Source organism: Lissotriton helveticus, chromosome 5_1 (assembly GCF_964261635.1).
Source record: "Lissotriton helveticus chromosome 5_1, aLisHel1.1, whole genome shotgun sequence".
Taxonomy (NCBI): domain Eukaryota; kingdom Metazoa; phylum Chordata; class Amphibia; order Caudata; family Salamandridae; genus Lissotriton; species Lissotriton helveticus.
Genome location: NC_136065.1, coordinates 1,975,340,307 through 1,975,352,730, shown reverse-complemented (window position 1 = coordinate 1,975,352,730; position 12,424 = coordinate 1,975,340,307). Strand labels below are relative to the sequence as shown.

The 12,424-nt window shown below is 45.2% G+C and overlaps 1 protein-coding gene across 7 annotated transcripts in view; it reads right to left on the bottom strand.

Annotated features, from left to right (window-relative positions):
• The window catches only part of GRB7 (growth factor receptor bound protein 7), a 674,120-nt gene that overhangs the window by 111,923 nt on the left and 549,773 nt on the right, over positions 1-12,424 (bottom strand). For all 7 annotated transcript variants that reach the window (XM_078645666.1, XM_078645662.1, XM_078645663.1 and 4 more), the window contains one exon: positions 7,084-7,276. In XM_078645666.1, coding sequence (XP_078501792.1) covers positions 7,084-7,268 — 185 coding nt within the window. In that variant the 5' untranslated portion in view covers positions 7,269-7,276. The remainder of the gene's footprint in view (positions 1-7,083; positions 7,277-12,424) is intronic.

Below are 12,424 nucleotides of genomic sequence, written 5' to 3'. Positions count from 1 at the left end.
CAATGGGTCGACTGGCCTAAATACCGACAAAGAATAAGCTGGATCAGCAGATTGACACTCAAAGGTGCGTCAATTCTGATGTCACAGGGAGAAAATGCCGCTTGGATAGCCTGGGTCTTATCCCTAAAGCAGCAAGAGAGAGTGTTACACCAGGTAGGTGAAGATGACGACACACTAGCTTGGGACAGAGGGGACACGAAGCTCTGAACAATAGCAAAGATTTCCTTAGAGTTGTTACTGGCTGATTTAATTTGGGCCGAGTAAAATTGCCCTTTAGCCAGTGTAATGGCTGCATAGTATATTTTTTGCTTATCTCTGAGCTTCTGCTTTTCTGCCGGGTAGTAACCACTCCTCCACCAGACCTGCTCAAGAGTCTTACAGTCATGCTTCAAGACTTTAAGGGCTGGGTTGAACCAGGGTTTGGACGGAGATTCCCCTAGTGGGACGTTGAGGTTCCACCGTAACAACGGCGTACGAGACCCAGCTAGTGAACCCAGCCAAGCATTCCTCAAGGTCCCCTACCAGGCTAGGCCTAGAAGCCTCCAAGGTCAAATTGAGTTCAAGTGAGTCAATTTTTCCAAAAGATGACTTGTGGCATGAACGCGCTAAAACGAATTACACTGCGCATGCTGCATCGCTAAATGGCAATGCAGCGTGCATAAGGTAATTAGTTTTGTTTATTTATTTATGTACTTACCTCCGTTCAGTCGTATTCCATGGATTACTACCGCCCACTCTGCCCCTCCCCACCTCACAGCCCCACCTCACCGCCCCACTCCCTCCAGGAGCTGCTACCCCTATGAGATCCTTAACTTGCTCCTTGGACATGCACTGCTCATGAGCTCACACAAAACAGCAGTTATATTGTAGCACTGTTATTTCTGTATGGTAATTGCTCGACTTACAGGGGATGGATAGCCATGCTTCAGTTATTAATGCACTGCCAGGCTTCTGATTTGGCCAGTAGGTTCCAAGATATGTTGCTTTTAGAGGTCATTTATTGCTCATGGTGTGTTGTCATAGACTTGGGGCATGTCTCTTTCCAACAGAGGGAATGACAGCTCAAGGTGTTGCCTTTTTTGTTTTCAAATGTCATTTGGATTAGAGGACATGGGTGGGCCCTCTACTGCTCTTCAGCATGTTCCATTCAACCTAACGTGTCAATTGTTGCACTCTTGGCAGAGCAAGTGGTTGGCATGTGTTAACTTTGGTCCATTTTTGACACATGGAGGAACTTGGAGCACTGCAGGGTTTAAATAATAGCCCTCGAATCCATCTGCAGTAATTTTAATTCAAAGTTCCACATTTACCCCCTTGCAGGGGTCACAAATTGAAGGTTTGGGCTCAAAGGGATATGATTTCAGGATGCGACTGTCCATGCCAACCCAGAACAAGCCAGTTCTACTTCGGTATCAAACAGGTAAGTCTGAAACTGAGTTCATCTTCTAGACACTTTCTCCAAGATTGTCAGACAATATAATGGCCACGGGAGGTGGAGACGTGTTGGGTCCTGAGGTCAGGTGTGGTCCTGGGTTACAGTTCTGCTATGGTTATTATTAAGGCTCTAGTGATGGGCTGAGGCCATTGTGCTGTCCATTGATAGAACTGAGGTAAATCCTGCTTGATGTTTCTTTTTTTTTTTGGTTGGATGTTTGGGCTAGGACGGAGGTGGATCATATCATAATAAATTCTCTATTTGGCTAGAAAGGTGGTTCCCAATTGTGATTTTTACTGGTGTTGGCACAGACTGTCAAGGGTCCTTTTCCCATCTCCTCCCCATGAGTTACAAGGATCAATTTCCCAGAGTTCTCCTTTACAGTGTCAGGTCGTTCAAGAGGGCCCTCCGCAGCAGTGGACAGAGAAGGTTAAGAGAAAGGAGACCAACATTTTATGAGATCCTGGTTTCTTCTGTTGAGTGTGCTACTGGAGTGTAGGCACATCCCTGTGTCGGGCACACTTGTTAGGTTCAGGGCACCAGAACGAACCGTGCCGTGAATTCCAAATAAAGTTCAAAAAGCGGTGTATGAAGTTTCAAAATTTATTCCATTATGTTCATATTTTCATCATATGAGTTGGAAAATTGTCAATAACATTGTGATGCTAGATGATGCTCCGATGCATTTCGGACAAAAAGTCCTTTGTCAAGGAGCTCTACAATAAAGGATACAACAGAAAATGAATCAGTGAGAATCCTAAACGATAAATGTTCAACCTTTTATAAAACTGGTATGTGAGTTAACCTCATGCAACCCAGGTGTATTTGTAGATCACAGGGAACAAGTCCCGAGGTAAACAGAGGGTTGTGGTGTTCAATGAAAACGGACCGCGTGTGATTGAAAGCAAAACATAACTTTATTTGGAATTCACGGCACGGTTCGTTCTGGTGCCCTGAACCTAACAAGTGTGCCCGACACAGGGATGTGCCTACACTCCAGTAGCACACTCAACAGAATGTCATTGTGAAGTCGCAGTCGAACGGATGCGACACCTGTAGGAGCACCTTAACACTCCAGCAAACCTTTAAACATACGTTTACCTATCTACACAACTGGCTGTGCGCCAAGCCCTAACTTCACATTGTCTCAACTATCCTGGTTTCTTCTTCATCCAGGGAATGGTGCCTTTGGGGCTGATATAGTGTTTGGAGGACAGGTTAAATATCCTTAAGGGTGATGGAGTACTTTATTCCATCGCCCTGATGCACATTCCATCCACCAATTTTAGAGATGACCGTTGGCCCCAACAACATCTCGCTACATTGACGGCAACCTCCGTCATGGCAGTTCTTGAAAATACAGGAAAAGTTTGACGGACTGTACTTTTCAAAATTTTACATTTTTCAAAAACAATCTTTCAAAGTGGAAGTTTGTTCTTCAAAAATGCAAAATCAATGGCCCCTACACCATGGAAGTTTTCGGGCAGATGGTCTTAGAGGTTGACAAAGAGGTTACTCCGTCACTGTTGCAACGGAGTACCTTTTCAGCCAAACTTTGCATCAGGCCCTATGTTTCTGGAACCGTTTTGCTTCAGGCATGTGGTTATTCCACTGGGCGCTGGGTTTTGACACTCGCTCACTTTTCGATGAGTCAGGCATTTGTTGACCTCCTATCCTTGGTGGGCCCATTTGCTGCCCCCACAAGGTAGGCCTTAGGCATCTGTGGCATTTTAATCTTTACCTGTGTGATATTCTCAGACACAGGAGGAATGACATTTTCATATTCTGCTGGCCTGTATCTGTCGTACAGTCAGATATCTGTTTTTTTGGCAGGATGCCATTGTATAGGGAAGGTTGTTCTCCCGGTTACAGGTATGGTTTGTTCTGGTGTGTTGGCTTTAAACTGCCTTAGCGATTGTTCTTCCAGAGGCTCTATTCTTTCATTGAGCATGCAGGTGTCTTTGCTTGTGTCTGATATTTCCCCTGCTAGGTCAAAGTATGTGTGGATGGATTATCACTTCTACTGAATGCTTGTTTTACAGGTAAGGCCATCTACTGGGGTACAGAGGAGTTCACCATGAGTTCAGTGGTGGCCGCTATTTACCGGGGTGGTGTACCTGGGAGGAGAAGGGGGGTTGTAAATTAAAATAATATTTAAAAAAAACACTTACCTTCAGACCGGCCACCAGGCAGGCCGCCGCCGCCCTGTCCGTTTGCCGCCACCACTCGTTCCTCGAAAGCAGGAACCAAGATGCACCAAGGCTCCTGACTCCCCTAGCCTAACACACCACTGCAAAGCAGCATTGTGATTGGTCTGTGCGCTGTGGTTCGGCGCGCAGATTGGGAATGGGGGACTGGGCATGGTCTGCACCCAGGCTGTAATGCAGCCTGGGTGCAGACATGCAAAGTGCGCATGACTGTTATGTTCGGCCCTAGTGGGCCGGCCAAACAGTTATACGCACTTTAGAGTGGAGCAACACTCCACCTCCTGGCCCCTGCTTTGGCAGTCCAGCCCCGTCCCGCCCGCACCAGGACACTGAAAACTAAAATGATATTAACGCTGGTTATTATAATTTTAGTTTTGATTTTTTTACACTTCATAAAGCAGTGGGGCGACACTCCTCCACTGCTTGAGTTGCGCCTTTGGAGGTCCAGCTCAGAGATTCTCAAAGGCTGCTTACCTAGTAAAGGTTGTAGTTTCTGGGTCACCCAGTTCCCTTTCCCTCCATAGCCCTGGGACTACTGTAGTGGCCCGGTCACTGCATTCCTAGGACAAATGCCTATGTGAGGGGGTTGGGATGTAAAGAGATTACTCAGCCCAATGCCTTTGCTGCTGACTTGCTCTTCTGAAACGTATTGTTATGCCTTGGAATGCCTTACAGTCAGGCCCGGACTGGCCATTGAGGGCACCGGGCAATCCCCCGGTGCGCCGCAAGGGTGGGGGCCGGTTTTGGGCCCCTGGGGGCCGTTTTTGTTACAGGGCCGTTTTTGCAGCATTGCTGCAAAATCGGCCCTGTAGCAAAATCGGCCGAAAACCGTCCCCCGCAAAGAGCTCGGCGGCACCCCCAACCCCGGGGAGGGGGGCCGGCCGAGCACTTTGCCAGGGCCGGTTTTGGTTCCCAGTCCGGCCCTGCTTACAGTAATACATCAGACTAGGGACAGGGACAGGGAGAATGTTTATGAGGATTGTAGATAAATGATATAGTTATTCCAAAGCATCCGATTTGCTCAGGGAAGGAATGAACATAATGTATTTCACTCTCTCAGTCATTAACTATAACATGCTCCTCTGGAAGCCAGCACCATCAGAGCAGTCTTATTGTGAAAAGAAATGAGGTTCGACCAGTCACCTTGAACTTGCCCTGGCAAAATAGTAATATTATTGAGCTGTTTGCCCATGCAATGCAGAGTCCAGGAAAATAGGAGCTCCCTTTCCACACAGTTACTGAGTGTCTGAAATGACTAGGCCACTGGTGCAAGTGTTGCCTTAGGGTGACCTCTTAAGGTGGCTGTGGTGGAAATTGTCAAGTAGGGCTAAAATAACTGACAGGTATCATGAAAACATGGTCTGAAATGTCTGCCTGGGAAGGCATATACGATGGACCGTCCATCAACCTTTTGTGTTGCTATAGTCACCCTGAGTGGAAAGGGTACGCCCAGACATGGGTCCCGTGTTCCCTATGCCACTGGATTCAAGCTAGCCTGGCTCGTGAGGGGGTGATACCCTGAAACCGGTCCCAGGATGCTTGTTATCCAGTCCAGGGAGGACCTGCCCTGACAGCTCCAGCTGGACTGTTCCCATGAGGAGCAGGGCAAGACTGATTTGCATATGACTGGGTCCAAACTGGGTGGCATTGTGAGCATAAAAACAATGGATTTAACTCAGATCTGTGATGAAGGGTGAATATTTGACAATGTTCAGCATTCCGTCCATCATTTTTTTGTGTTGCTATGATGGACCGATTGATTAAGCGGACAGAGGACAGTGTCTGAAGCATGCCTGAGATAGAATAGTTTTGGTGAGAACGTGTTGTGCAAAAGAGATTTGCAGGAGAGCTTGAGGGGCAGATGCACAAGACCTTGAAAAGTGAGCACCAGGGAAGACCCACAACTGGCAATATTATCCTAGGATGGGACAACAGGTTTGGGATACCACATGAGTAGGACAGGTGGATACTATTCGAGAGCCACAGGCAGATGACATCTTGGGTTGGCCTGATCTGTTTCAGCCACCCTTGAACACAGGATGGCTCAGACTCGACAGGTGACATGGCATTGTGGATTGGGAAGAGAACAGTGAGTCAGTCAAACAGGTCATCATTATATCCAACAACACTGTGGGTGGATCACGCACTGGGGCAGTACACCCCTTCTTTTCATGGGTCGAGCAACCCCCCGTTCTTGTGGGTTCCTGGATATTCAGTAATGGTGGAACGCGCTATTTCCATTATAGAGGGGGAAAAAAGGGAACATCCCTACCATGTGACAGAATATGACAGGAATGTTCCAATGGCCCAAACTTGTGGGAGGGCCCCTACAGCAGGGAATGACTGTGGCTAGGGTGAGAAAACCCAGTGGGAGAATACCTCAGGGAGCCTGGTTACATCTTTTTTCTACTGCACACAGCATGAGTCTCCCCCAGAAGGACTGCACATTTCACTTTAGTTTATTCTCTCTTGGTATACATGTTTGTTGTACCTGCTCTTTAGGAAGCGGGGTGATCTGCTGGGTCCGTAAATCGATTTCAGAACCAAGGGAAAACTAACTTTTCTGCGTGTAATAGGTTTGGGTCTATTGTGCTGCACCGACCCATGTTCAAGCCAGTTAGCCAACTGCTGATAGGGCAACACGGGTTGCACAAATCAGATTTGTTGCATGGATTCCTACAAGTTAGGACGTAGAAACATGCCCAGCCAGCCCTGTGGCCCTCATTCCTCGTTAGGGGACCAGGTGATCAGATGCCTCCAATGGACCACGCGCTTAGAAAGAACAATGCATTGTTTGTGCACTGGTGGATGGAGAACCTGAGATGGTGGACTGGTTCTCGCACTGGATCAATTTATAAATTAGGCTACATAAAGGAGCCAATAGCGTATTGCGGCATATGAAAGGGCTAGTGAATAGACTATGGACAAACCGGACTCCATCCTATTAGGAAATGACCAGAAGGGAAACAAACCACCAAACACTGCACCCACTGAAATCATGAGATCACTGAAGAAAGACAAAACAAGCCATAGTCAAGGTCATAGAAGGACATTTGCATTAATGTTAAGATCAAGCATAGCCATGATTAAAATTACGTAACCTCACCATTTACAAACCTATCAGAATAAATCCCCCGAGATGGGTTAGGTTCACAATATCAACCTTATGCCAGTATAACAATTAGAAAGGACTTTATTGGCGCCATGAGTACACAGCGATCCCTTGCGCTCTATGTACACATGGATATGAGGTTTCCTACAGACACTTTGCCAATAAGCTCGGTTTGGTTGAATTGCGCCTTCTGTGAAACAATACTGCAGGAAGCTTAGTTGCCAATGGAGCCTTTTCATGCAGCACAATAATATATCCCGACTCAGTGCCCGCAGAGAAGTTGCAGCAGTGATACAGTCCCACAATCTCATTCCTTATAGCAGACTCACCCCCACTTGTTGCCTTGGATAAGTAGTGGCTGCGACCTCTTCACGTCCGAGCCCACGGTGTCCGAGGTACCATTGGGCAGCTTGTCCCCATTGTGGAGGCTCTTGGCCAGGTCGTGATCCAGCTCCCGCTCATAGAGGTTGTCAAGGGTGGTGTTGAGTTTGTTTTCCAAGGCCCCTAGGTCCATGGCATTATCTGGAAAAACAGAAAGAAACCCCCTGTAAATCTTACTTCCTTTCAAATATTCATCTTTCACTTAATAGTCTCCATCATATCACAAACATCAAAGCCTCGTTCTCCAAACCTTGACTCATCCAATCGAGCGGACTTCAGCAGGGTGGCATGTACAGGACAGGACTTAAGGCAGTCTAAGGGAATCCTATTTTGGCATTCCATGCTCCTCAAAGCTTCCCCTCGTAGCTGAGACCAATGCCACTGCCCCCCTGCTGGCTGAAAAATAGAATACAGCACACACCCCAAGACCTATAGCTACATATTTTAGTGCGGCCTCTGGGTGTTACTGTTTCAGCTGTATCGGCTTCCACTCAAATGACTTCAGCTAGCATAATACTCAGATTTACCACTAGGGACCCATGCCTCATCCATGTCCGGCTCTCACTCTTAGTAAAGGTTCTGCATGTATGCGAACGATTCCAACAGAGCCCACCTTCTTTAGTTCATTAACATCTAGTCGGTGGAGCAGTGGTGGCCCCTTGGTAGTCCTTTCTAACCTTCAGATAGCTGGTCCCGCATGGTAGCGGAGCAGTGTGGCACAAGCCCTAAGCTAAAGCTAAAACTGGGAGGGGAAGCGTAAAAGCGAATGTGAAGGTTCACCCTAAGACCTGAGCTAAAATACAAGGAATTGCCCAAAGAACACACTAAGTGAATGGAACTTTGAGCAACTACAACACAACGCATAAATACTCTGAGCCTTCTCAATAGTGTCATTGCGTTTGCATCTAAAATACCAACCTGTGACTCCTTGGTGGGATATGACCAGAGTGCTCACAAAGCCATCTGGATTCTATAAGTTAGAGTAACTTTACTACGTACATTGGCAACTTTAGCTTACTACTTTCATCATTTAAGGTAAGTGAGCGAAGGAGACGTCCCAAACTCACGTAAAATAGGGGCCAGAGGCTAATGTCACAAAACAGTCACCATAGGCTAGGAAGTGAGGATTCTATGACAGGTAAACACAGACATGTGAGTGGGCGGACTGCAAAGAAGTGGTGCCATGTCAGCCAAGGAGAATGTTGAGGGAAGGAATTGTCCAAGAAACATAAAGCACCAGGAGAAAGCCTTGAGTCCACTCCTGCTTACTTAGACCTTGCATCAGAATCTAGTGAGATTGCACACCACGCTACCCAGTGAGGGATGCCCAAATGCCCAGTAAGGGCATATTCTGCACGGCTGCGTTCCGACAGGCTCTGCAGGGCCCACACATCAGTACGCAAACCTAACCTAGCACCAACAGGTTCTGGATGCTATGCTTAGATAACATTCTATACACCCTCAGATATACCTCAGAATGTACTTAGAGGTCAGAGGGCTCTGGGTACAAAATGCCAAAAGTATCCCATGGTGACCTATGACAACACAGGTCAGTTTTAAATTAGAAGGCCTCATTGGTTGTCAATTACGAGGTCTGAACTAAAACAAAACAAAACTATACTGAAAACAAAATAATGAAAGCCTATCGCCTAAAAACAGGGTTCCACAGTGTATCATGAAAATGCCAACAATGTAATCCCAAAAGGATAAAAGGATAAAAATGAATGGAATAAGTCAATACCAAAATTAAGGCCAATGGTCACCCGAATGTCTAATGCCATCCTGATCCTAATCCCAGTACAGTCTTCAAGTCTAACTCTGATCCTCTGCAAAATTGTTAAAAACTAACTTTAACTCAAACTAACTTTAACTCTATGCCATAAACCTAACACTAAGTCCCTGGCCCTAACCCTAAATAGAATTCAAAAACGTACCCTGGTCCTGTGCTGACCGTAAGCACTGAACCTGAGCCTTGTACTAACCTCATTTTAAATATTGGCAATTTGAAAAAAACTCAACAAACTTTCAACATAAAATGTCAAAGTTAAATGATTTCAACTTTATGATTTTGATATATGTGAATAGGAGTTTTCGCTTTATCTGTTACAAATGCACAGCACTGCATGTCACCTGGATTTAGAACATGATCTGGCACCTTCCGTCTCTGGTAATAGCGTAGCAACAATATTCCATTGTGCTCCAACCACATCGCTAATCCGAAAAGGCAACAGGCTTTGGGCGCGACACACCAGCATCTTGGAGTCAACAAGGTTTAGGGTTGCATGTTGATGTTGCAATCACTTCGAGTCATCCTGCTAATCATTTCTACAATCTGATGGACAAGACATATTATGTATCAAGGGTGCCTACTGTACCCAAGACTAGGCATGATGAAACTTGCTTTGATTGGCAGATGTTTTATAGTTGTGGGCTACAGGCCCTTCTTCCTGGCTCCTCAAAAAAGTTTTATCCCAACAAAATGAAGAATGCAGACAACTACTTCTAAAAAGCGAAGCAGTGGGCCTTAGATTGTGCTAAACATCTGCAAACACCCTAATGGTCTTCACTGTTAAGAGCCATTTGTAGAATGGCTGATTTCATTGTCCTATTAATCTCTAAATGGTAACTCCATAATGAAAGGGGTTCTGGAAGAGAGGGGTTTCGTCATTGAACTGACCATCTTCCAGCTTTGCTTTCCATCTCAAAGAAAAGCTGAATCCTTTAAATGAATAGACAGTCTCTCAGGAAAGGTGCTATCTTTCCTACTCTGTGACTTATACTGGAGAGAGAAAAACTAAAAACTGATGAGTGGAATGCTTAAATTACTATCAGCATGGAGCAGATAGTCAGTTTATCGGGTTTCTGTCCTTATGCCACTGCAGGCAGCGACTTAGCCTTGTGTAAATCAGACGTAATCCGTCGAGTAATAACTGCTTGGCCAGTTCCCGGTTGCTAGGAAGACACAGAACCCCAGATCGGTTCCAACCTTTTGGGTCGCATCGGTGAAGGGAATTTTTGTCCTTATGCCACTGCAGGCAGCGACTTAGCCTTGTGTAAATCAGACGTAATCCGTCGAGTAATAACTGCTTGGCCAGTTCCCGGTTGCTAGGAAGGCACAGAACCCCAGATCGGTTCCAACCTTTTGGGTCACATCGGTGAAGGGAATTTTTGTCCTTATGCCACTGCAGGCAGCGACTTAGCCTTGTGTAAATCAGACGTAATCCGTCGAGTAATAACTGCTTGGCCAGTTCCCGGTTGCTAGGAAGACACAGAACCCCAGATCGGTTCCAACCTTTTGGGTCGCATCGGTGAAGGGAATTTTTGATCCAAATGGGCTTTCCTCATGCTCGTAGGGCATGTCACTTAGAAAAACAATAACGTGTTGGGTGGAATGCTTGAATAAAAATCAAATATTTCTAAATCGCACTATAATTCATCACTTTTTGCTCACTATGCTGCTCCAGACCATTGCAAATAACTCTAAAAGGGTTAGTCCATACCAAACTGCTGGGCAATACCCGAGACACGGCTTGGCCCCAGTCCAATTTTGGCCTGTTGGTCCTCACCACTGAGTCCCAGGTTTAAAGGAATGGCACAGTGATCACAGGACCCACACCTGGGCACAACTGTTGCATTTATGGCATATCACAAAAAACGAATGGGTGAAATCCTTGAATAAATTATTACTCCGGGCTGCATTCCAGTCCATTGTTTTATTGCTCCGCGTTCCACTCTAGACAGGGGCCAGACATGTGCAAATGAGTTTTGGTGCTGTTCCAATAAGAATAGCCCAGAACGAAATACAACCACTTGCACCCTCTAGTCTAGACAGAAACATAAGCAGTCCCAGAGCTTTTTTTGCTTTTTGGGACTCATCGCTGTAATGCAATTTCAGTCCGGTGGAACAGAGAGCACTTCTAGGCATACCTGCTCACTTCATGTACATGTCCATCTTCGCTCTTGGAGGAAGAGAACTATTTCCTAAAAGTTCCTGTGTGAGTTTTCATGTGGCCTTTACCTCTACAGTTAAAGTGACGAGCTGTTTTCCCAGCGGGCACAAAAGGACAGTGTTGAATCACAAGCCTTCTCCTTTAGCAGGAGTGTAACCTTTAGGGAAGACCCCGCAGATGTGAATGTTAAATTTTGATTGCTCCTTTGAATCAAGAAAATGTTATAATAAAACAAATATTTACTGTAATCAATGTAGGTATATTTTTACCACCATCACCTGCCCCAATCGTAGTGGGTATATTACACAGTCTAATGGATATTTGTAAATATAATAAATGCGCATACAAAAATATTTTCACTATCATCAAAAAAAATTCGGATTGAAAGATCCTTAAAAACAACATAAAAACATCAAAACCAAGAGCTGCAACAATAAACTCCAGTATCAAGCTAAAAGAGGGAGTCAAACACATCAATACACTGCATTAAAAACAGCATAATAGCTCATAGAGTGGCACTCGATAGCATTATACATAACAACAGGATGACCCATGGGGTTACCACTACAAAGTGCAAAATCACCAAGATATGAATCACAAAAACTGTATGCTATTACTATTAATAAAAGAACGCTCTCAATGTAAATCACACATTAAAAGGAATGCAGCCATATGTAAACATCACGGAAGAAACAGTATTGCACATGGATCGTTGTAAAATGCTACAAAGTAGTAAGCAATGAAGTGCAAGAAGATACAATACAGTTAAAAACCACAGCTAGATGTCAGTCACATACCATGAATGATCAACCTTGGACTCTGACATTTTCTTTTGTAAAATCCATGCATTAGATACAAATTTGCCGGTACTAATAAAAATCATTTCAGTCGTGTCGGATCTCAAAATTCTCAGAGCATACTGGTACTGTCTAATTCCTAGGAGAAGACTAACTGGCTTAATTCACTTCTTGTGGGAAATTGAGTAAGCATTGCAAAAAGAGAGGAAATGGTTTCAGTCTCTAGATTGCATGCGGGACACAGATTACAGGCACAGAACTTCACTCCCCAGCGAATGCAGAAGCTGTTAAATGGCAAAATGCCATATCTGAATCTAGAATACAGTTGTGTAGCTAAGGGACAGGTGATCTTATAGAAAAATGGTTCAAATGACGGGACAGCTTTACAATCTAAGAATCTTTCCGTCAGGTGTCCAGCTTACATTTACGCAGTTCCTCATCCCTTAAAAGAACCTGCAGACTTTATTTTATCACAGATCTAGAGATAAGCACAACATCAACTGGGGTTTCCCAAAGAACAGAAATAACAAGCCTACATGTCA